At 35.3% G+C, this 27,063-nt stretch overlaps 1 protein-coding gene across 1 annotated transcript in view; it reads right to left on the bottom strand.

The window, feature by feature from the left end:
* Positions 1-20,025, bottom strand: part of TEX15 (testis expressed 15, meiosis and synapsis associated) — a 46,286-nt gene extending 26,261 nt beyond the window's left edge. The window contains exons 1-3 of the mRNA XM_053659801.1: positions 19,887-20,025; positions 13,798-13,963; positions 897-1,134 (exon numbers count right to left, since the gene is read on the bottom strand). Of these exons, the coding sequence (XP_053515776.1) occupies positions 897-1,134; positions 13,798-13,963; positions 19,887-20,025 (543 nt within the window). The remainder of the gene's footprint in view (positions 1-896; positions 1,135-13,797; positions 13,964-19,886) is intronic.
* Between the last annotated feature and the right edge of the window lie 7,038 nt (positions 20,026-27,063).

Raw genomic sequence — 27,063 nt, 5'->3', positions numbered from 1 at the left:
TCCATATACATGAACAGAAGACTAAATATAAGTACTTGTTACTAAGTATTGTAAAAGTAACTGTAGTTATTTATTAATGGGCTTTTTGGAGCTTTTCAGTATGTCCCAATTTTTATAAATTATGTATTACTTTTTAATGTAAAAATAAATTATGCTTTATGAATTTGATACTTTTTGAGGTCTAAAAATAAAAGAAATTATACCAAATGAACCAATAATTTTACACTCTAACTTATACAACTCAGCATCCTGTCCAGCTTCTGTGATTTTAGTAATCCTGGCAAAGCTGCAATTAACCAAAAAGTGTATCTTAACCAATTTGTTAATGCTTAAGATTCAAGTATAAGACTTACTGTTTTCAATTTTGAGTAACTTTAGACTTTCAGAAAAGTTGCAAAAATAGTTTGGAGGTCCTGTATATCTGTACCCAGCTTTTCCTAATGTTAACTTCTTACATAACCATAGCAAAATTATCAAAACTAAGAAATTAGCATTGTATAACACTATTAACAAAAATAAACAATAGGAATTTAGTAACTTTAGCTTAAGCCAGAATAACTATAATCAGTGTTTTGAAGAAGGACACTTAAAATTTTCTGGCATTAATTGCGGTCTGAACAAGAGAAAGAAAGAGGGTCAATTAAGACAAAAAATTACACACCGAGAAGGCAAAGATGATACAGTCTGCCTTTGTTTACTTGGGCTTTGGTTTATGCTGCCCACCCAACTAACATCGGAAATAGGAGAAAATTCTGAACAATGATGATGGCAGTAACAAATATAATGATTATTTATTTTACATAATGTAAGTTAAAAACACTAATAATAATCCACATGTTCAGGTCAATTTAAAATAAACTGAATATAATAGCTAATACTTGTTTTAGGGTACCTACCTTAAAAACTATAATATTTTCTACGTTAATGCTTCTAGTATGAGCATAATTCAAGGCAACATCAACATGTCTAAAGATATAAATTCCAAGAAGAGGATTTCCTAATATCTTCAATGTAGATGCTTTGCTACTTATCCCATTGTAATATATCTCAGCCACATCACTCTGAGGAAGTGCTAAAAAGCAGAAATGTTCTTCAAGTTCTCTGCCATGTCTTCCATTCTCACGCATCTCTGACCTAAAGCAAAATAAACATGCAGTGAAATGAGAATATCAACACAATTTTTAACAGAAAATAAGTATTTCAACTTACTACAGTTAGAAAAGAAGACAATTACTGATAACATGCACAGGTGACAGTGTCCTATGGAAACAAGTCAGGTTGAAAATCATTTAAGGGAGAAATGCAAGTAGCAGTTAGATAATTGCTTGTCCAGAATTATGGTAAGGGCTAACATTTCCTGCATGCTGCTAATATGCCCAATATCGTTAAGACTTAACCTTTACATGCATTTTTTCATTTTGTTCTTAACTGCCCCCAAATTGAGCTGTTACTGCTATTTTTATATTGTTGTTATACACGTTTTTAAAATGAGGAATATGTTTCAAGAGTTAAAACATACCAAAGTAGCAAAGTACATACTTGGAATTGTATATGCCAGCCATTAAGTTCCAGAGATCAAATTCATACTTATTTGTGATACAGAGGAAAGAATATGCATTTCTTAAATACATATATATATATATACACAGACACACACATACACATATATATGGTCAATTATTAGGGCACTCCATTCTTCAGGGATCGAGATAAGAACTGGAAGAAATAAGTGAGAATGTGATTACCAACTCCTGTTTTGGTAGTAAGATAAATCATCCTTAGATAGGATTATAATCTAAACTACAGATACCCTTGAAATTTTTTACTACAATCAAGCACCACTTAAAAATACAAAGTATCTATCATCCCCTTTCAATTGGCAGATTGGATGAGGAGTTCTCTAAGGCTTGCTCAGTGCTATATCACTAGCAACTTGTAGGGTGGCAGTTCAATCACTGGGACAGAAATGTGATGCCAAATGACTATCAGCAATGGAGAATCTAGAGGACCTATCGGATAATGTGTGTACCACAAAAGAAAATTTGTTCTTGAAAACCGCATGCTGCCAACATCTGTTATTTACTCCAATACCACTCACAGAATTTATAAAAGTATACAATGCACTTTAGCATATTCATATTTTTTCATTAGCAAGAATGACTCACCATTCATTGTAGACAGGGCTACAAAACACATGACAACGGTTATAATCAAGACTAACTGATTAGATCATGGCCACCTCTCTCTCAGTTCCTGCAGATGTCAACCTTAACTTTCAACTTCACGTGTAATCATTTCCTGCTCTTGCTTTCAAGTTGACATCAGTAGGTTCTGCGAAACACTAAGATCTCTATGTTGATTGTTAAAGTTTAAATCTCACAGAAGTATAACAATACTTTTTGTTTTCCCAATTTCTCAATTGGTTTTTCTTAGGATCTGGAAAAACATTAACTCTCCGAGCAATGCCTAGAAGGATTTCCTAGCAGGACCCAAGTATTTGCCCAGAAAGTTAGTTTTCCCACATGGAAACACAATAGCACAAAGGATGTGTGGGGAGGGAGGAGTAGAAAAATCAAAGTATACTGTTGTAAGGTTTTTACCTACACATAAATATAACATTATGTGAAAATACAGTTATAAATGAAAGATGTATAATAAACACTAGAGCAGGGTTTCTCAACAGTGGCACCACTGGTATTTTAGGCCAGGTAATTCTTTGTGTTTCTTACTGGCTAAACATTATGTCCTCTCTAAAGGATTAAGTAGAATTAAAAAAAAAAATTATCAGCAAAGATCCAAAAACCTATATAACTAAAGTAGAACATATTCTCTGGAGTTTTGTATTGGTAATATACTAATAAGTACTACGTAGTTTTCAGAATTATGCTGGAAATTTAGGACTATAAATGACTTAGATAAAAATGAACAATAAAAAATTAGCCATGACAATTCTTCATAGGTTTAAAAATTTTTATAGAAGATTGACTTTTTGAAGTTACTCAGAACTAGAAGCTGTCAGCCTGTCAAAATGATAGAAGCTCTGAGCCTCAAAACCTTCATTTCAGAGATAGGTGAAATGAATCTGGATAGTCTTTTGTGTTTACAGTAACATGTACTTGGGAAAGAATAAGAACTACTATATACAAAGTGCTCTATCACCAAAAGATAGTAATATCTATCAGAGTCTATGCCAACAAGATATTTATATTATCTTAAATATAAAAAATAAGAGCTAAGAATAATTTTCCAGAAATGTTTTTTCATGTTTTTATAAAGCAATACTAATGAGGAGTGTCACAATTTGTCAGTTCCTGAACCTTATAAATACTTTAAGCTCTGTAGTGGAAAGTTCAAAATCAACACAGCACTCAAATGCTAATTTTGCAGATATACTCTTGGTTGTGGGCTGGTCATTATTTTAAACCACTATAAAGAAGTTACATATAAGTTAACACAAGACAACAAATAAGTGGTAGAAACAGGATTAGATTATCTTGAGTATCTTCTGAAAGACCACAAACTTATAACTCACTGTGCTACCATGATGTCTATCTACAGAAACCAACTGTAACAGACTACAAGGTTTAAGTGCCTCAAATAGAATGCCTATGTCACAATTAGTTACATCACACAAAGATTCCAAAGATAACTTGTACAGTAGGTAATGAATAATTTGTTTTAGTAAATGAAACATGGAAAGTATCATTATCTTCAAGTTTAACTAGAGTCAAAACAGTGCTATTTAGCTACTACTTACTGGTTATGTAGCTATTGGTGGTGCTTAGACAACAGAATGAATATACTAAATTAAGTTTTTTAGGATATAAAGAAAATAAAGTAACTGGCTTTGGAAAGCTTGAAAGGGAACTTAGTTGTTTTCGAATCCATCAAACTACCTGTGATAAGTGATAATTGTACAGCTGGAATAAGGTGCAATATGTAAAAGAAGCACAGAGAGCTAAGAGAAATTGGGATTTAACAAAGTTTAAATAAGAAAGAAAAGTTTGATGCAAGAGTTCTGGTGTCACAAAGACAGTAAAGCAGAAGACCCCAGCCTTCAGCTCCAACAAAGATCAATAATTAGAGCTATCCACAAAGAAAAGCAACTCCAGGAGAGCTCTACAGTCAACTTAAGAAACTTCAGCAATGCAGTGGCACAAAAACTCAAGAATAACTGCACAAAAAGGGTAAGATGAACAGCTTTGCCTGCATCACTGCCCCACGCCCCATGCTGGCATTGTCCGGTGCCCAGTGGGAATTCCCTGGGTAATTTCCTCTTGCTGGGAAAATGAGAGCAGGGTGAGTGACTAGCTTCCCCAGCCTTTTGGAGTACCACATGAAGGACCTGCTTTGGTTGCCCCGACCAGAGACCACAGGCATATGAAAGTTGAAATCGGTAACAGGAGAAAGATTTAGAAATTCACAAATAAGAGAAAATTAAACAATACACTCCTGAACAATGAATCAAAGATGAAATTACAAGTGAAGTAAAATAATACTGAAAGCAAAATGGAAATACCATATACCAAACTTTATGAGATGCAGCGGCAAAAACAGTACAATAAATGCCTACATTGGAAAAAATATCAAATAAACCTAATTTTACACCATCGAGAAATTACAAGTGAAGTAAAAAAATACTGAAAGGAAAATGGAAATACCATATACCTAACTTTATGACATGCAGCAGCAAAAGCAGTGTTAAGAGAAAATTTTATAGTAATAAATGCCTACATTAGAAAAAAATCAAATAAACCTAATTTTACACCATCAAGAAACTAGTAAAAGAAGAACTAAGTTCTGGCTGATGTGGCTCAGTGCACTGAGCACTGGCCTGCAAACTCAAGGGTCACTGGTTCAACTTCCTGTCAGAGTACCTGCCAGGGCTGTGGGCCAGGTCCCGGGTAGGGGACACACAAGAGGCAACCACACATTAATATTTCCCTCTCCTTCTCCTTCTATTTCCCTCCTCTAAAAATAAATAAATAAAATAAATAAATAAATAAAAATAAATAAATAAACAAAGTTAGCCATTAATATCATATTCCATGGTAAAAAGCAGAAAGCTTCTCCTCTAAGGTCAGGAATAAACAGGGACTCCCACTCTCACTACTTTTATCCAACAGAGTACTAAAAGCCCTAGCCAGAGAAATTAGGTAAGAAAAGGAAAGGGAAGGAATTCAAATCCAAAAGGAAGAAATAAAATGGTCTCCTTTTTTTTCAGATGACATGCTCTTAAATACAGAGAAAGACCTCAACACTCTACCCAAAACTGTTAGACCTAAGAAACAAATTCAGTAATGTTTCAAGATACAGAAATCGATATAAAAAGCACTACATTTTATACCATAACAGTAAACTACCTAAAAAAATAAAGTAATTTAATTTACAGTAACACCAAAACCAATAAAATACTTAGGAATAAATTTAAACAAGGAGGTGAAAGATCCATAAAACAAAACTATAAGACCCCTATGAAAGAAATAGAACACAGAAGAAATACAAAGATATCCCATATTCATGGGTGGTAAGAGTTAATGTTGATAAAGTATCAATACTACCCAAAGCCATATAAAGATTAAATGCAATCTCTATCAAAATTCCAATGGCATTTTTTATAGAAACAGAACAAACAATCCTGAAATTTTTATGGAACTACAAATGAACCTGAACAACCAAGGAATCTTGAGAAAGAAAGGAGCTTAAGGTATCGCACTTCGTAATTTCAAAATATATTACAGGGACTTCCAGTCAAGATGACAGCATAGGCAAACATGGCTTGCCTCTTTGAACAACCACACCAAATTTACAACTATAATACAGATCAACCATCACTCAGAACCATCAGAAATCTAGTTGAATGGAAGTATGACAACTATGGAATTAAAGAAACCACATCCATCCAGACTGGTAGGAGGAGCACAGATATGGCACAGGCTGGTCCCACACCCGTATGTGGTGGATAAAAATTCAGGAGGGATATCTGGAGAGCGAGGAGTCCCAGCCCCACAGCCCAGGGTTCCGCAACCTCTGGCTATAAAAACCAGCAATAATTGCATTGGTAGAAGAAACTGCTGGAGTCCCAAGCAGTTTCTCTTAAAGAACCCACATATGGATTCGCTTAATCAGAATCACTCCCTCTGAGCTCTAGCACTGGGGTAGCAGCTTGAATGGCACCAGTGGTATACAGGGAGAGACTGAAGTGTCTGGCATCAAGACAAACAAAGGCCATTGTCCCTTTTCTGACCCTCCCTCCCCCAGGATGATATAAGCAGCCTCTAGGACAATTTCAAGCAGTCCAACACTGGCATCATGGGGGTGCCATAAAAAGAAGAGAAAGAGCAACAAATTGCAAATCTATTTGAAAAAATAATGAAAAAAGATTTCCCTGATATGGTGAAGGAAATAGATATGCAAGTCCAGGAAATACATACAGTCCCAAACAAGATGGATGCAAAGAGGCTCACTCCAAGATACACCACAATTAAAATGCCAAAGGTTAAAGATAAACTTAAAAGCAGTAAGAGGAAAGAAGTTAGTTACTGACAGGGGAGTTCCCATAAGGCTGTCAGCTGATTTCTCAAAAGAAACTTTGCAGGCTAGAAGGGACTGGCAAGAAACACCATAGTCATGAAAAGCAGGGACCTGCAGGCAAGATTGCTCTATGAATCAACTCTATCATTCTAATTGCAGGGCAGATAAAGAGCTTCCCAGATAAGAAAAAACTAAAGGAGTTCATCACCACCAAGACATATTATATGAAATGTTAAAGGGACTTCTTTAAGAAAAAGAAGATCAAAAGAATAAAATGGCAATAAATATGTTATCTATCAACAACTGAATTAAAAAAAACAGACCAAGCAAATGAGAAAAACAGAGACAGAACCATGAATATAGACAGCATTTTGATGGTTGCCAGAGTGGACGGGGGGTATGGGGAAATGGGTGAAGAGGTAAAAGGATTAAGAAGTACAAACAGTCACAGAGTAGCTATGGGGATATAAAGTACATAGAGGAAATGGAATACCCAAAGAACTTATACGTATGACCCATGGACATGAACAATGATGGGGGTATTGACTGAGGGAGTAGGGGGTGCTAGGTGAAATGGGTATAGAGGATAAAGGACAACTGCAACAGCGTAATTAATAAAATATAATTAAAATATATTACAAAGGTACATTAATTAAAACAGTATGGTAGTACCATACAAACACACATAGACCAATGGGCCAGAATCAGGAATGTAGAAATAAACCCACGCATATATTGTCAACTAATATTTGACAAGAGAGCCACAGATATGCAATGAGGAAGGAGAGTCTCTTCAGCAAAGGACTATCCATATGCAAAAGAATGAGACTGTATCCCTCTTACACCACTCACAAAAATGAACTCTAAATGGATTAAAGACTTAAAGGTTAGACCTGAGGCCATAAAACTCCCAGAAGAAAATACAGGGGAAAATCTCCTTGACAATCAATGGTCCTGGCAAAATTCTTTGGATATGACATCAAAAGCAAGTATTAACAAGTGGGACTACCTCAAACTAAAATGCTTTTGCACAGCATATAGAAACAACTGATAAAAGAAAGACAAAATGAAATGGAAAATATTTGCAAACTATATATTGATAGGGAGATAATATCCAAAATACATAAGTAATCCATACAACTCAATGGCAAAAAAAATCTGATTAAAAAATGAGCAAAGTAATTGCATATTTTCCCAAAGAAAATGTACATCTGAACAAGCACGTGAAAAAGTGTTCAACATCCCTAATCATCAGTGAAATACAAATCAAATCACAAGATATCATCTTTCACCTGTCAGAATGGCTATTCTGAAAAGACAAGGTAAGTGCTGGTGAACCCTCACTCATTGGTGGGATATAAACTGGTACAGAAACTACAGAAAACAGTATAGAGATTCCTCAAACAAACAAGCAAAAGCAGTAAAAAAACTGCTATATGACCCAGCAATGCCACATGTGAGTACGTATATGAAGGAGATGAAATCACAATTCTAAAGAGATATCTGCATTTCCACGCTCATTTCAGCACTATTAACAGGCAAGACATTAAACAACCTACATGTCCACTGACAGATGACTTGATAAAGAAAATGTGGTACATATACAATGAAATATTACCTACCATAAAAAAGGAAATCCTTCCACTTTCAACAATGCAGATGGGTCCTGAGGGTATTATTTTAAGTGAAATAAGTCAGAAAGAGAAAAGACAAATACACTTATGACCTCACTTATAGGTGGAATGCAAAAACATCAAACTCATAAAAACAGCAGAATGATGGTTGTGAGAGCCTGGAGAGTGGCGGTAATGGAGGACGTGTCAGTGAAGGTACAGACTTTCAGTTATAAGTTCTAAGAATCTAAGGTACAAAATGGTGACTGCAGTTAATACTGTATTGTAAACTTGAAAGCTGCTATGAGAATAGAGCTTTAATATTCTTATTATATGAACAAATGGTAATTAGGTGAAGTACAGGATGTGTTACCTATCCTTACCATGGTAAACATTTTGCAATACATATATGTGTATCAAATCATCACACCGTATACCATGTTATGTCAATGTTATGTCAATTATATTTTAATAAAGTTGCAAAAGGGGAAATTTTCTCAAGCAAAAAGTTCAGATTTATGGTAGTATATTAGCTTTCTATTGCATAACTATAAAAAATTACCAGAAATGTAGTGGATTTAAATCAAGTTTATTATCCTACAGTTATGTAAGTCATAAGACCACTGAGGGTCTCATTATGCTAAAATCAAGGTATCATCTGGACTTATGCTCCTTCCTCAGGCTCTTGAGGAGGGTTTATTTCCTTGCTGGCAGAATTCAGTTAGAGATGGAAGACTGACATCCGGTTTGCTTACTGTCTGTTAGCTGAAGGCTGTTCCAAAATTCTAGAAGTTAACTGCTTACCTCGGCTCATTAGCACCTTTCCTTCATCTTTACAGCCAACGAAGTCAGGCTGAATCCCTCTTATACTTACTGTCTCCTCTCTCTGACCCACTCTTCTGCCTTTCTCTTACATTTCTGAGAGCTCAGCTCAAGTAGGACCCACTGAGATAACTGAGGATAATCACCCATCTGAAGGTCCTTGACCTCAATCACATCTACAGAGTCCTTTTTGTTACATAAAGTAACAATCCAGAGGTTCTAGAAATCAAGATGTGGACATCTTTGGGGAAGCACCACTTTGCTGCCCACCACAAGCAAATTCAGAAACTTATTTAGTCCCTCAACAAAATCAGGAAGTAAATTTTTTCCCCTAGACTCCACATTGCTGTCCACAACTTCATTATCTTCACCTCTGTCATGGCTCCTCTTATGGTCCTAAGAGGGCTGCCAGCAGCTGCTAGGTCTACTAGCTTCTTGGCTCACACCTATGGAGACAATGACTTCAGCATCTCAGGATTTCCAAGCAAATCTCACACTGTGTTTGACTGAACTGGAAAAGGAGAAAATTCTGAGATACCCTAAATTAAATTACAATGGGCTGGAGCATGGAAGAGACAGTAATTAATCAGTTAACGATTGCAGGGCAAAACAAATAAGAGACTGCTTACATTCCTCAATGAATGTTGAAATTTAATGAATTAACTCCCAGGTGGCTATTTCCTCAATTATTTCAAAAGAATAGCTGTGTAGCCAACCACCAGGTGCACTTCTCCATCTTTCTCGGCATGGAGTTTCCAGACTGTTGCCCACAACCATCCCGAAGAGCAAACCCTTACTTCTTATAGACCACGCACCTATCTCCCTCCCTTTCACCACTTTTATCTATATAGCCAATGTAAATTCTTTCAGAACAGCTTATATCTTTCTTCTGCCAACCTGATACAGTAAAAAGCCTGTCAACTCCAGGACAGCAGACATGTTTTCCCCATGTGGCCCTATTGTTTGATGGTTTAGACTTCATGTCCTGGGCTTGGTCCTTTTTGGCTAGCAATGACTGACTCAATAAAACCCTTTCCTCTTAAGAAAACTTCAACAGTGGAAGTTTTTGTTTAATATATGAGTATCGACTAGGTTTAGATGTCAGTGAACCAATAAAGGTAAGGGGGATGGAACAAAGAATAGTTTAGTTTAATTATGTAAAATGACTTACAATTATTAGGGAGATTATAGTCTACTCATTGGTTACTTATACACACGCTTCTTTCAAAACACAGACCTTCAAAAATGCTCAAGCTCACACCAAACACCTTCAATCCACTTCACAAAGGGGAATAACCCAAAGTCTCATCCAGTTATCGCACCTAACTTCAGATCCATCATGTGAATAATTCGCTTTCATTTTCAAAAAAAGAAATAGATCCATATAGTCAACATCAGGAAATACATGGCTACAAACTTATCTTCACCCAAAATCCACTGGTGGAGAGAAAATGACTACAATTAAATTCAGAAAAGTGAACAATAACACAAAAATGTTCAGTGTTAACTGGCCCTTACTGAGCACAAAGTATACGCTTTTAAAATGTAGTAGCTAGGAATTCTTTGCCTCCTCTCAAAATTCCAAAAGCTAATAACCATAGCTAAACCTTGTCTGGACAATGGTAATGATTAGCAATTTGTCTCCTGGCGACAAGCCTCTCAAAACTTTCCTTCCCCCAAGGCCCTGAATTTGGAGTGGCCCTTACCTATTGCAATCGAATGTGATGCAATCAGTTTCTTCCCTGAGACTGCATTTAAAATATATCTTTACACTAAAAACTTTAGTAGTTCCATTTAGCAGGTAGAAAGTGCTCAGAAGAAGGTATCTGGGAAAGGTAGAAGGCAATATATTTGTGCTTTGTGGCATAATTATCTCCCACTAAATTTCTTTCCTTTTAAACCCATATTCACATTAACTCCAGAAAAGATTAATTTTTCCTTCAAGCTAATTTTGCAAAGCTGATCTGTGAAACTAGGCTATAAGTAGAAAGGTTCTTTCTGACTAACTCTGAATTTTAAAGGCTGGGCAATGCACTTCAATATCCTGCAGTTTTTTTGTAAAGTTCCCTACAAACCATGGCCTATGAAGCATATGGTGTATACCCCAAAGTGTAAGGGAATACTACCAACTTCCCATCTGGGAACAGCGGGTTCTTTACTGCCCTCCTTCCAGGTTAAACCTGTATTTTAGAATCTCTTACACAAGTATGTCTCACCCAGTACCAAACCGAATATCAGTTGGAATGCTACTGACTTCAAATATAGAATCCCATTCAAACTGGCTTAAAAATAAGTTAACTTCTTAAAACAAGAAATTCAGAAATCAGGCAGCCTTTATCAGGGTTGATTCCATGGCTCCAGGTGTTAAGATTCAGGTTTTCTCCATTTCTTTGTTCTGGTATTCTCAGTTTTAGGGTATCCAAACACTATTCTCCTTATCCCAAAAGTGCTATGAGTAGCCTGAGCAACAATCTTCCTTGTTCACATCAGACTGGCCCTAGAGAATTCCCCACTACCCTACACCCCAAGACAATCTGGCTCAAAGCATTACTGGCCCAAATACATTTAGTTCTGCCTACTCTTGAAATCATAAGTAAAGTGAATGAAATTAACCATGCTCAGACTACTCACTTGAGGGGAATGTAAACTGAGATGTCAGGTACAAATTCAACCACAACATCAAGCTGAGTACTGACAGTCTTTAAAATATCCATACACACACACACACACACACACACACACACACACACACACACAAAATGTTTAAAGGTTAATAAGTTATCTTAAAACAAAAAATGATCAAAGTGACACAAATAAGGCAATGGACATAGTCTCTCTTTTACCTATTAAGATCAGCTCAAGTTTTTTAACTCTTCAAAACACCTCTAAGACTCTTAGAAAGAATAATCCACCCATCATTTGTACATCTATATCTTTATTATAACATTTTATATTTATATTTACATCCTTTCCACTAGGATGTAAATTAAGGCTGAGGGGAAAACATTTTTCTCTGAGTGTTTCAAATACAGTACTTTTTGTAAAGTGCAGTTGGGAATCTGTGTATGAGGGTGGTTGACTATAGTTTATGTGGCTTTTTGACTGCAGAGGTGGTCAGCATCCCAACTCCAACACTGTTCAAGGATCAACTATAATATCCGACACAGCAGGCACTCAAATGTTTAATGAATGAACGAACACACAGATATTTGGATTAATGTATTTTGCTGCTTTCACACTTAAGAAGTTGTAGGTAGAATAAAGATTAGAAGTGGAGACTGGAATCTTTTTGAAGCTACTTTCTTTTGCTGAGACCACAGATTTATAATCTTTTCTAAGGGGAGTGATAAAAAGAAAAGCCAGAGGCAAGCAATGTTATTAACGCTTTCTCTTTTCATCCTATTACTTTATTATTTTTCTAACCATTATTATTTACTTTTCCTTTTATTTTCCTTTTCTATCTGTGCTTTAAGACTAATTAAGGTACTTCCTACCATCATTCATATTTAAAAACATAAAATAAGGTTAAATAAAAATTCAACCTAATTAAATGATTAAGTGTGCACTGTTTTGCCAGACTCAGTTCCATACTATGGACACAAAAACAAGTAATATAAAATTCACGATGCAGTAGGAAAATCAGACAAAACCAATATAATGTGGTTGGTTCTATTAAACCAGTATAAAGTTCTATGGGAAACAAGTGAATTTGTCTAAACAGGCAAAAAGTATAGACTTGTTGGTCATTTAGAAAGTAACATGTATCGCTGGGTGGTAGTTCTATCATTTCTGTAACATTAATAAGCACAAATAACTGGATGAAAATTAATTTATGCTGTGGGGGAGCACATTATTAAAAAGGACAAAATTTTTAAATGCCTAAAAGAACTGGAATCAAAGAACAACGCTGAGAATTCAATCTTATTCAAACCTATTTCAATCTGGAAGAGGCAGGATATATCCATTCCATTCTACTTTTGCTCAAAACTGTGGTTTTTAGATGAAAGAATATGCCATAAACTAATTTTGTCATTTCCTTAAGTTCTCCCAAATTAACACCAAGTGGGACAGCATGTGCGAGTGGAGAAGAATTGATTCTAAAACAAAAAAGAAACCCCAAACATTTAAAAATGAGCTCTAAGGGTGGGTCCATCAGCTTTTAAGATAAATGCAAATAGGTGAAGAAGGCAAATTCAAATAGTTAAAAATCTACACTAAATTTTGTTCACATAAAATTTATACCTATAAATACAAAATGTTTACTATGAGAACTCTGTATGTGCTCTAATTCTTATCAAAATACCATAATGGAATGTGCCTTCCCCAAAAGGAGAAGAGATACTTTTTTAAAAATTAAGTGTCAAAAATGGTGCTTCTAGTGGAATAGTTGGAAATAGCAAGATACAATCCTGCCTAATGAAAACATCAACTCAGTTTCTGAAGGGTTGAGTCAAGGGAAAAAAAGTTTACTTTCTAAATACTTTAACTGCTGTTTTATATTGCATGAGGTACAAGGGATCTACAAAGTTGCTTAATGTATGTGCTGATGTATGCTTCTGAAAATTTTATTAATTAGAAAATTAAGAATGCCTAAAATATGGCTAGTTGATATATAAAACTTGCTATAAGCCAAGTATCACACTTAGCTTTTCACTATTACAAAAGGCTGATAAAAAGGCCAACAAAATAATGAATAAATAATATGTACTTATTTTCTAAGTAATATTTATCAAACCTCAAATAGTAGAAATAACAAATACATATGAGACTTCATAGTAAAAACAAAATGAAATCTCACACTTCTTTTCTTTAGGTCATAGTAACTTACCGCTTAGAAGTAAAATTTTTTTCCAGATCTTCATTGTGAACCAGTCTTGTATCCCCAAACTGCCATGAGGACTGCAGATCGCAACTTACATCAAGCCGACACTGGTTAAGAGTATCATGTATGAAACTATACTCTCTAGTATTGGTGAAACAAGGTGATAAGTAAACTAAAGATAAAGAAAAGGGCAAATGGTTGGAATTTAAAAGACATCCTTGTACAATGACAATTTGTATCTGATAATAAGACACAAAATAACCAAGCACTTGAAATTTTCTTTAACATCTGGAGGTTAATAATTTATATTTAAGGTTTTATGACAGTAATGTAGACTTCCTACACCTGTTATAAATGAAAATATGGACTTTGTTCTTCTCCGCATACCTCTTGAAGCTCCTGAAAGTTGACAAATAGTACTATAATTCAGGTGACTCATTTTCTATTTAAGATGTACGCTGACTCTACAACATGTATTATTACACACATACCTGGGAGCTACTGTTAGCACATGAGTATTTCTTGTATTTTCCCCAAATTAAAAAAAACCCTATATACTAATAAACTATTTGGTTTATTAGTACTACTCGGACTTGCAAAAACACCAGAACATCTTTATAAACTGCTGACTGACACCATGGCATGAAAAAGAGGTAAAAACATTTTTCAGGACAAATAAGCAATGTTTTAAGCATGTCTATATTATTAAGTATACACACAAAAGGATTAAAACTATTTAAGAAAGAGGATTCAGAGGAAAGAAAGGAACAGATACAGATGACTGTTAATAAAGTTGCTGTCAACACTGAATTAGTGAAGATAAGCATACCTCATATTTAGTGCGGGTTTAGTCCCAGACTGCTACAGTAAAGCCAATGTCGTACTAAATCAAGTCAAACAAAATTTTTGGTTGTTCAGTGCATACAAAAAAGTTGTATGCACTATACTGCAGTCTAGTTAGGTGACCAATATATTGCACTGTATCTAAAAATGTACATACCTTAATTAAAAATACCCCACTGCTAAAAAATTCTAACCATTATTTGAGTCTTCGCAATCCATAATCTTGTTGTTGGTGGCTCATGACTGGTCAGGGTGGATGTGGCAATTTCTTAAAATAAGGCAGCAATGAAGTTTGCTACATTGATGTGACCCATCCTTCTACAAAGGATTTCTCTAAAGCATGTGTGGCTGTTTAATAATATTTTACCCACAGCAGAACATTCAAAATTGGAGTCAATACTCTGAAACCCTACAGTTGCTTTATCAATTAAGTTTATGTTAATATTCCACAACCTTTGCTGTTATTTCAGCAATCTCCACAACAGCTTCACCAGGAGTTGATTCTATCTCAAAAACAAAACAAAACAAAACAAAACAAACAAAAAAACCCACTTTGCTCACCCACATAAAGCAACTCTTTATCCACTGAAGTTTTATTTTGAGATTGCTGCAATCTAGCCATATCTTCAGGTTTCATTTCTAATTCTAGCTCTTTTTTCATGTCCACCATGAGCATTGAAACCAATTTATTCCAAACTCCTGTTAATGCTGGTATTTTGATTTCTTCTTTTGAATTACAATATTCTTAATGGCATCTAAAAATAAAATCCTCTCCAGAAGGTTTTCAATTTATAGATGCTGGGTTAGCAGGCATGAAAATAACATCAGTCTCATTGTTCACCCCCATCAGAGCTTTTGTATGATCAGGGGCACTATCAATGAGTGACAGTACTTTGAAAAAAAAATCTTTTTTTTAAGTAGGTTTCAACAGTGGACTTAAAGTATTCGGCTATGTTATAAACAGATGTGCTGTTATCCAGGCTTTGTTGTTTCATTTATGGAGCACAGGCAGAACAGATTTAGCACAGTTCTTAAGGACTGTAGGAATTTTGGGACTGTAAATGAGCATTGGCTTCAACCTAAAGCCAGCTGCATTAGCCCCTAACAAGATAGTCAGCCTGTCCTTTGAAGCTTTGAAACGAGGCAATGACGACTTCTCTCCAGCTATGACAATGCTAGATGGTATCTTTATCTAATATAAGGCTGTTTTGCCTACAATAAAAATCTGTTTAGTGTTGTCCCCATCTTTAATTATCTTAATTAGATCCGTTGGATAACTTGCTGCAGCTTGTTATTTCACCTTGTAATTTTATGTGATGGAGAGCAAGCTTCTTTCCTCAAACCCATGAATCAACCCCTGCTAGCTTCAAACTTTTCTTTGCAGCTTCCTCATCTCTCTCAGCCTTCAAAGAATTGAAGAGTTAGTGTCTTGCTCTGGATTAGGCTTTGGCTTAAGGAAATGTTGTGGCTGGCTTGATCTATCCAGACCACTTTACTTTCTCAACATTATGTGTTCACTTTTAATTTCCTCCAAGAACTCTTCCTTTGTGTTCACAACTTGGTTAACTGGTGCCAGAGGCCTAGCTCTCAACCTAGCTTGGCTTTTGACATGCTTCTCAAAGCCTTATGGTTTCTAGCTTTTGATTTAAAGGAAGAGGCATGTGACTCTCCCTTTCATTTGAATAGTCAGAGGCTGTTGTAGGGTTATTAACTGAACCAATATCAATACTGTTGTGTCTCAGCGAACACAGAGGCCTGAGAATAAGAAGAGAGATGAAGGGAAAAACCATATGAGCGTTCAGAACAGAAAACACATTTATCAATTAATCTCTCTTACACAGGCATGGTTTGTGGCATCTCAAAAATGATTACAATGGTAATATCAAAGATCAATGATAACAGAGCTCCATAAAAATATAATAAAGTCTAAAGATTTTAAGAATTATAAAAACATGATATTGAGACATGAAGTGAGCAAATGCTGTGGGGAAAAATGGTGCCAATAGGCATGATAGTAATACCCATTTCATCCCTGATGGGCGTAATTTGTGGCTTGTATGTATTTTTCTTTGTCAGTCTTGCTAGAGGTTTGCCATTTTAAAAAATGTTTTTAATCAAACAGCTTTTTATTTCATTGATTTCCCTTTCTTCTGCTTGATTTGGGCTTATCATGCTCTTTTTGTAATTTCTTCAGGTAAAAGCTTAGACTGATTTGAAACCCTTCCTATTCTCTAGTGTAAGCATTTAGTGCTATAAATTTGTGAGCAATACTTTTCCCTCAAATTTTGACATGCTGCATTTTCATTTCTGTTCAGTCCAATGTTATCTTTAATTTCTCTTGAAATCTCACGAATATTTAAAAATGTGTTGTTTACTTTCCATGTGCTTGGAAACATTAATTTCCAGTTTGCATGTGGTCAGAAAACAAAGTCATGACTTCAATTTCTTGAAATACGTGTTTCATGGCCCAACATACTATCTTGAGTATCAAATGAGAGCTTAAAAAAGTCTACTCTGCTGTTGATGGGTAATGTAAAAACGTCGGTTAGAGCCTGTGGGTTGATAGTGTTTACTTCTATGTCCTTGCTGACTATCAATTGTTGAGAGAGTAAAGCTAAAGTATTTAACTATAATTCTGTTTTTTTCCATTTCTCCTTTCAGTTTTCTCAAATTTGCTTCTGTATCTGAAGCTCTGTTGTTTGGTGAATACACATGTAGGATTGTTATTATTAGTGGACAGACCTTTTCATCATTATGTAATATCCCTCTTTCTTAATAATTTTCTTCTCTCTGAAGTATACTTTATGTGATGTTAATATAGCCATTCCTGCTTTATTCTGATTGTTTGCATAGTCTGTATTTCACCATTAGTTGACAATAAGCAATTGTCAACCAACCTGTAGTACTGTATGTGAAGGGAATTTATTGACAGTACATAGTTGTGTCAACCTCTATTAATATATTTAGATCATTTATATTGAACATAATTGATATGTTTAAGGCTTAAATCTGCCATTTGTTTATTTTTTCCACAGCTGTTTCTCTATTTCATTGTTCTGTATTCCTGTGGGTTACTTGGACATTTTCAAAATTCAATTTTCATTTATCTATGGTTTTTATTTAAAAGTTTTAATTCTGAGATATACAGATTCACATGGAGTCATAAGCTACAGTGCAGAAATATCCTATATCCCACCTACCCAGCTCCCTCCAATGGTAACTATAATGGTCTTAAATACTTCCTCTGTGTGCACTTAGATCAGTCATAGAATGTTATACTTTTTGCTCCAACTGTCAAACATAATTAGAAACCTCATGAAAAGAATGACTTACTGTATTTCTCTTTATTTTTACTCTATTGTTCTTTCTTTGTTCTTAATGTCTGCAGCTTCACTCTTTTGTCATTTTCTGTTTGGAGAACCTTGTTTAGCCATTCTTTTAGGGTGGATCTGATGAAAAATTCTCAGTTTTACTTTATCTGAGAATGTCTATTTCACTTCTATTTCTGAAGGATACTTTTAGCTGGTGACAGAAATACTTGTTTGACAGTTTTTTCTTCTTCCTACACTTGAAAAATATTGTGCCATTTCCTCTGGGCTCCATAGCTTCTAATGAGTCTACTGTCAATTTGTCTCCTATACACAACACTGATTTCTCTCAAATGTCAAGATTTTTTCCATCCTTAGTTTTCAGAAGTTTGATTATAATGTGCCTTAGCATGGATTTCTTTGGGTTTACCCTATTTAGGGGTTATTCAGCCTTTTGAATGTACAAGTTTATGCCTTTTACCAACTTTGGAATATTTTCAGCCAATATTTCAAGTACTTTTTCAGCTCCACATTCTTTCTCTCTTCTACTTCTGGGACGCCAAGGACAAAGATGTTAGATCTTTTATTACTGTTCCATAGTCCCCTATAGCTCTATTAATTTTTTCTGTATTGTTCAGGCTGGGTAATTTCTATTGTTATACCTTCAAATTTGATGATTCTTTCCAATGTCTTCTTGATTCTTCTCTGGATACTATCCAAATAACTTTTTATTTAAATTACTATATTTTTCACTTCCAAAACTTATACTTGGTTCTTTATTATACTTGCCATTTCTTTGCTGAAATTTTGTAGTTTTCATCTGTACAAGAGTGTTTCTAACTGTTGAAACATGGTGGCCACTTTAAAAGCCTTGTCAGATAATTCCAATATTTGTTTCATCACTGTGTTGGCATCTACTGATTATCTTTTCTTATTGAGATTTTCCTGGGTGGTGGTAAAACAAGTAATTTTTTAATTACATGTTGGTCACTTGGGTATTGTCAAGAGCCTCTGGATCAAGTGTAATCTTGTGCTTTAACATGCCTCTACTAAATCTGAGCTGGTAGAATAAGTGCCACTAGGGAAAAGGGGGTGGCGGTGAAGACTCTTCACCATCAGACAAGGTTGAAGTCCTGGCTTTCCACGGGGTCTCCACTGACACCTGGGGGGATGCCTTGTTACCATGGAAAAGGGCTAGAAGTCCACCTTCTTACTCACCCTCCACGGACGCTGCTGGAGGGGAATGGATAGCTTGTTACTAGTGGGTATCTAGATTTCCATGCTCCCACTTCATCTTCACTGACTCTACTCTCAGTGAGAAGGATGATTCATCACCACAGGGCAGGGGTGGAAATCCACTGACACTGCAAGGTCAGAGGATGGCAGGGAGGAGAACTTGAGGAAAGACACAGGTGGAAGCCTATGCCTATACTACTTACCTTTGCTGACAAAGGTATAGGAACTATGTTTTTTTACCCCTAGTGTTTTATAGGAGTAGGGTGTTTATTGTCAAAACAGGCTTCTATCTCTTTAGAATGTCCCTTTCCCAGTCCTCGGCAAGAGAGAACAGACTTTTCCTGGCATTTTTTGTGGCTGCAAATGGTACTCCTGAGTTGTGGGCATACTATCTGAGACAGAGGAAACAAAGGAAATCAAGAGATATGTCATTTCTTGAGTCTCAGGGTCCCTAGCCAGTCCATCATCATCTCTCCACCTCTCAAAGTCTTCTTATGTTTGTTTTGTCTATGATGTCCAGAGTGTTTAGGTATACTTAGTGAGAGGGACAGAAGACATGTCTATTCCATTTTGTATGGAAACAAAAGTACATGTGTGTTTAAAGCATTAAAGGCCTGACTTAAGCTAATTTTATAGTCAAAATAGAAGATAAAACATAAAGAAAGAATCAGATAAATGTAGTAACCCCATTTTCCACAAAAATATTACCTTTCCTAGACGTCCTCCTGATCTTGGGAATGGTAAATTTCTTCAAAGAATGGTCTTCTACACCAGTACTTAATAAAGGTTCACTGGTTGAGTTCATTTTCCACAGTGTCTTGTGTTTAGCAATCTTCTTCATTTCCATTTTTTTGTTGTCCTAAAATCAACCCAAAGTTATTAAGCAAAACATCAATAAATATATACGAGGCAATGGCAGTAGAATAATTTAGAAGTTCTTACATAGAATTAAATATTCTTGGTCACACTTGCAACAGGTTTCAATCTCAATTTGCCAGGTAAAATATTTATTTTGTAGTTTGTAATAGACTTTTTCCTTGTAATTCTTGTAACTGTAATTGGGTAACAAAGCCTCTGTGTTCCTGAAAAGCTTAACTTCCAAACACCAATTTTTCATTTTACTAACATTTGGTAAAATTCTTGCCAATTACTCTACCTCTTACAATATTTTTCCTAGACACTTCTGTGAACAGACAATATTGTCTATATCAGAATTTCTAGCTTTGGAAGACACTTATGAAAGTTCTAAGTGAACTACTGCATGGCTGTCCCAACAATTGATGGCCTTACACAGTCACTCATTGACTGTTGCTCCTAAACATCACTCTACAAATGGTTTAGACATCACATATTGTTATACTACTAGTGGTAACAAATTCTTTTCCTCCCTCCTTCCTTCTCTTCCTAACCCCTCCCCAATCACACTGATTGATTCTTAACCTTTCATGTAGAACTCATATTGGATATCAAAGAAAAGCTACAGAGCCCATATACGTGTAAAAAATATTTTTCATACCCTTTCATAATACAATTCATGGGCCTCCTGATATCTACCAACTACTTAGCTCAAATATTAGCCAACAATCCAAATTAAGAGCTGTCAAAATTCCACAGAAAGATCACAATGGGTAAGATTCCACTGAAGGTTTATGGATCTTCCCCCCAATCCACACTCCTCTTCCCTTTATGAAAGGTGATCTTGCTGTCTCCCAAACAAGTGTGGATCAGAATAGGGAATGGACAGACATCTCTAGAAAGAGAGGAAGATCACTCTTTCTCTCATCTAGCCACTAGTAGTGTTGACTCCTAATAAGAATACACTTAAGATCTTTACCAGCTCCAGAGACAACTACCAAGACGGCCATAGTCATCTGGTAGTTCTGTAAGAGAGAGAAAGGAGAATAACTTTGGTTCGCAGGTTCATGCTCAATCCACTGAGCTACACTAGCCGGGGCAAGAATAACTTATTTAGATTAATTTATTTGACAAAAAACTCTTCAATTAATCTTGATCTATACTTACTGCAGACAAAGGTATAGGCATACAATCATCCATTGAATATGCTTAAAGAGCCACATGCTGTGACAGTCCTTACTGCTTTTAAAGACAGTCAAATTATATTTTCTAGAAAGCGGAATGATACTTCAGACATATGGTTTGTTATGAATGTTTCTCTAGTAGTAATAAGTATCTATGGAATTCAATTTGTTTAGAAGGACTATCTCAAATTAAGAATAAAACAAGGATACCCACTGTCATTGCTTCCTTTAACAGTATGCTAGAGGTGCTCACAATGGCAGAAGAAAAAAGTATATAGGAACTAAAAAAGCTAAAGGGGAAAGTAAAGGACTAGGGAATTTCTGGGAGTGAGAGTGAGTCTCAGCTTGTAAAAGAAAGCTTAGACTCACATACTATAGTCAGACTAAGAATAAATTTTACTCAGAAAGGCAAAAAAATCATAATGGTTCAAATTTTGGTTCTACCACTAATTAACCATTTCATAATACCTAATGTCTCTGAGACTAATAATAGTATCAAGAACCTGACATGGTTGCAGAAACTGGTACACAGAAACTCCACACAATTAACCAGTAACCTTGAAGCCTATACTATGGAACCAAGTTATACAGAGTTTGTTGGAAAGCACAGTACTGTAAGGTTAACTAGGTTAGAAGGCAAGTGATGTTGGTTCTGATTCTAGCTCTGAAAACCCTGGAGAAGTACTATCCAGAAATGAATCAGTGGAAAAGGAATAAATCCCTTTTATGTCAAATAGCCAAGTCAGAAGCACTTTTTCCTCTCAAAGTCCATTTAAAAGGGATATTTGTATGGAGATTACTAAGACTAAAATTAAAAATCAAACACCTGAGTGCTTGAGACTTCAAGTGCTAGATTAGCAATTCTTCAAGCGCTAGATTAGCAATTGCAACATTTTTTACCTAATTACTGTAAGAGTCTTTCATAACAGTACCTTGTAAATAGAAATAAAAACACAACAGTAGTTAGTACTTCAATTGAAAGCCCTAGAATTGTAATAGTAAGACTTAACTACTATCAGTTATGAAAAGGTTTCCTCAGGATGATTATAGATACATGAAGCATTATTAAGTTTTTTAGGTTCTCTTTCAAACTTTTACATTAATCAGCTTGTTGACTTACCTTTAATATCTCTAAACATCTGCTCTCTTTTTGACAAAATAAACAATGCCTCAGTTTCAGGCTATTTTCTGGCAAATATATTGTTCTAACTTATTTTTACTATTACCCTTTATTTGTGCTAATACTTATTTTCCATTTATTTTCTATCCCCAAATATACTTAAGTAAAAATAAGTCTATTTTAAAATATCGAAGAAATTTTTGTAATGATGGTATGTGAATATGACCAAAATCATTCCTCTTTCAGTAATATCAGGAAAGAGTTCTGAAGAATAAATGATGAATAAATGATATTCTTGGAACTTTAGTCACAAACACAAATTCTGAGCTCTTGAGAGTTCTAAACAGTTGAGACTAAGAATTACTTCTAATAAAAGGTTAAGTCATCATACATATGATAAATATACACTTAATGAGATCAAGTCTATTGATTAAGTCCATTAAATGTATATTTATTTTATCTATACATATTTGAGTCCAAATTTTCATTTGATAGATCAGGGGTTGGCAAAGTATAGTTTGTGGACCAAATCTAGCCCACTACCTGTTTTTGTAGGGCCCACACGATAAACAACTGAAAATCAAGAATAATATTTAATGTCACTTAATTATATGACATTCAAGGTCCATACTTTAATGGAACACAGACACACCTATTCATTTATGTATGGTCTATGGGTGCTTTCCTTTTAGAAGGAATATAGCTGAATAAATGACATAGACACTATAGCCCACAAAGACTAAAATACTTACTATCTAGCCTTTTACAGAAAAAGTTTGCCAGTTCCTGTTATAGATGAAGCAACTAAGTGTCAAAGAACTGAAACAATGAAAACTAGGTCTCATGACAGCGATTTTAGGGCTTTCTCCTCCTACACTCACACTGTCTTTGTAATCATCTCTTCACTATACTCTGAATTTCGTCCCTACTCACTTTGCTTCTCTCCATCCTGCTCAACATTTAACCAGGCTGAAACCTCATCATTTAAAAAACAAAATAAAATCTGCCTGAGTCATATTTACCTTTATCTATGTCACTTCCTCCTTCCTCCTCACTCTTTAATTTCTACCTCCATTACACTACCTGAACAGCAATCTTTAGTCACTCATGTCCACATTACAGTCTCTTATTCACATTAGTACATTTCTGGTTCATATCTTACTTGGCTTCTCTACCTTTGATACTTGACCAATCAGCTCTTCCTGAGATTTGTGATTTCATAATTCACTTTACAGTCACTTCTCAGGTACTGCTTCCTTAGACTCTTAATAACTCATTTTCATTTGTCCTTTTCTATTGTGTTTTAACTGTTTTTACTTACATAAAAAATTCTCTTAATTTTTTTAGTATTTTATCAAACTAATCTTTGCAAACAATAAAAACAGAACCTGGTGGATTTAATGTGCATTTCTTTCACTTTTGGGTAAGGCTGAGTCATCTTGTACAATTTTTTGTGAATCACTTGGTCCTACCTTTTTCTCCATTTTTTCCCCTGCAAGTAAGATGGTCTTTTAGTTAATAGTTTGTAAGGACTCTACATGAAGAGAAATTACTTTATAATTTGTCATAAATGTTGCAATATTTTTGTCTTTTGTTTATGGGGTTTTCCTCCCATAGTAGAACTTTTAATTTTTGTGTAGCCTAATTTCTCAAGCTTTTAATTCTACTGGATTTTGATACTATCACCAAGGGTGTATGACAGTTCCATTTGTTATGCATCTGACTGACACCTGATACTGATATACTTTAAATTTTGCAAATCTGATAGATGCAAATATCTCATTGTGGTTATTCTTAATTTCTCTGATTTTTGATGAGACCGATCATCTACTGAGCATATTCACTAGCCATTTATGTTTTCACATCTGTGAAATGCCTGTTCAAGTGTTTTCTATGAGGCTGTTTATGTATTTGCAAGACATCTTTTCAAGATACTCTTTATCAATTATACATGTTGCAAATAATTCCCCCTACTTTCTGAACCTGTCTTTTCATTTTTGTGAACAGAAATATTTAATTTTAATGTAGTCAACATTATGAAGTTTTCCTTTACATTTTGTGTTTTTTTACTTTTCACAAACTTAAAAATAATTCTCCTGAAGGTCAATAAAGACAATCCCCACATTCTCTTCTAAAAGTTTTATAGATTTGTCTTTCACCTTTAAGTCTTTACTCTGCCAGAAATTCATTTTTGTCTAAAGCAAGTAAGAAGGGTTCAATTTTTCCATGTGAGTATCCAACTTCACTGGCATTTATTTGAGCAATCTTTCTTTTCACTATCAACAGTATCATCTCTGACATACATTATCTTTCCACATATGCATGAATTCCAGTTTCAGGCTATTTTGCTCTGTTTTACTGCACCCCTGTACAAACACCATCACTATAAATAAATCTTGATATACGGATGGGGCATAGTCAAAAGGAAAAACAAATTTTGTTCTTCCAAAGCATCTTTGCTCTTATGTACACATTTTACAATAAAATAGCCTAATAAAAATTTATTTAGGTTTTAATTGGAATTTCACTAAGTCTACTGATCATTTTTGGGAGAAATGACATTGCTATATTAGTCTGTGAACATGGTATATCTCACTTATTCATGTCATAATATTGATTAGTAAAATTTAATCATTTTTCCCCATGAGGGTTTTATCCATTTCGAAGAATTTATTCTAAGAATTTACAATTTTTAAATTACAACACATGGTATATTTAAAAGTTACATTTTATTCCCTCCTATTATGTTTAAAATGGTGTTGATGATAATAATAGTAATAATGGCCAACATTTACCTGTAACGCTAGGTACCAGACACTTATCTAAGTGATTTAGATATATATTGATCAATTTAATGTTCCTACTTTCCCTACGAGATACCCTTATTTTGAATTAGAAAATGAAGTGTAAGGAAGTTAAATAATGTGTCCAAGGGCACGAAGCTAGGAAGTGCTGAATTATAATCAAAGCCAGATAATGTCTTAGTTTTGTTTTTTCCTTTGTTTTTCCTTATATCACTTGTTTCTTCTGCTTTAATTACTATACTGGCTAGGAATTTTAATATATGTCAAATCTGTCAAATACAGATGTCCTCTAGTATGCAAGGTCTGTCCAGAAGATATCCAGACATATAATATGAAAAATAGGTATTTATTCAAAAAGATACAAGATACAAGAAACACTGTACACAGGACAATGACTCCTCAGTCCTCTTCAAAGTAGGAACCTTGGGACCTCATAGAGTTCTCCCAGTTGCCATCAGCTGCCCCACTGTGTTTTCCTGAATTTCATCAACAGTGTAAAATCTCTTCCCTTTCAAAGGTGATTTTAGTTTTGGGAAAAGCCAGAAGTTACAGGGTGCCAAATCTGGGTTATAGGGGGTCTGAGTCACCTGGGTGATATGATATTTTGCTAAAAAACTGCACAAGAGGTGATGCATGAGCGGTGCATTATCATGATGAAGCTGCCAATCTCCAGTTGCCCATAGCTGCAGCCTTCTGAATCATCCACTCAGTTTCTGCAGAGGAATGTTCTAGTCCAACACAAACTTTGAGACAGACCTGTTGCTCTACTTGCTCAGTCATTTTGAATGTGAGGGACACACAATACACATGCTCACTCAACGGTGTCTACCGATCTCCACTGACTAGTCAGTGAAGTTGCCATTGTTCATGTATTCTCACTCCGGTCCACTCTCCTTGACTGCCAGGTTACATCGATATGATATGAACTGTTCCTGTTATATTAACAATGGTTGAACATTTCCTGGACAGACCTTGTATGCATGGGATTGGCACTAGGACCCCTGCTTATACCAAAATCTGTTAAGATGCTAGCCCTTACTGGTGGGGCTCTGAGAGCTGGGCATCATATTGTGAACCAAAAGGTCACCCAATTTGATTCCTAGTCACAGCACATGACTGGGTTGTGAGCCAGGTCCCTGGCTGGGGCATGCGAGAGAGGCAACTGATTGATGTTTCTCTCACACATCAGTGTTTCTCTTCCTCTCTTGCTCCCTCCCTTCACATCTCTCTATAAAAATAAATAAAATCTTTAAAAAAATCTAGAAGACGCTCAAGTCCCTTACAGAAAACTGCACAGTATTTACATATAACCTACATACATCCTTCCATATACTTTAAGTCATCTCTAGACTACTTATAATACCTAATGCAAGGTAAGTGCTATGTAAATCATTGTTATACTACATTGTTTAGAGAATAATGACAAAAAAAGTTGGCACATGTTCAGTACAGATGCAACCATCCTAGGCCTAACTACAAAATACGTGTCAGCAACAATGTAACCTTTTTTCCTAATGTTTTTGATGCACAGTTGATTAAAATCTGGAGATATGGAAGCCACAGATAGAGGGCTGACTGTATAAAGTGATAATGACAGGCACCTTGGTTTTTTTCCTCATTTAAAAAAAAAACCCTCACCCGTGAACATTTTTTTCACTACTTTTAGAGAGAGGGAGGTGGGGTGAATGGAGAGAGACAGAAATGTCAACGTGAGAGAGAAACATCAATTGGCTGCTTTCTTGTACATACCCTGAACATGATTGAACCCGCACCCACAGCTTGGGTATGTGCCTGCCCAGGAATAGAACCTGTAACCTTTCAGTCCACAGGATGTTTCTCCAACTAACTGAGCCACACCAGGCAGGGGTCTTTCCCTTCATTTTTAAGGGAACATTTTAATTCTTTTGCAGTTGAATGATAAA

Source organism: Artibeus jamaicensis, unplaced genomic scaffold, assembly GCF_021234435.1.
Source record: "Artibeus jamaicensis isolate MK-2021 breed Jamaican fruit bat unplaced genomic scaffold, CSHL_Jam_final scaffold_833, whole genome shotgun sequence".
In the NCBI taxonomy this organism is placed as follows: Eukaryota; Metazoa; Chordata; class Mammalia; order Chiroptera; family Phyllostomidae; genus Artibeus; species Artibeus jamaicensis.
The sequence above is the reverse complement of the archived record's forward strand: the minus strand, read 5'-3'. Positions and strand labels throughout refer to the sequence as shown.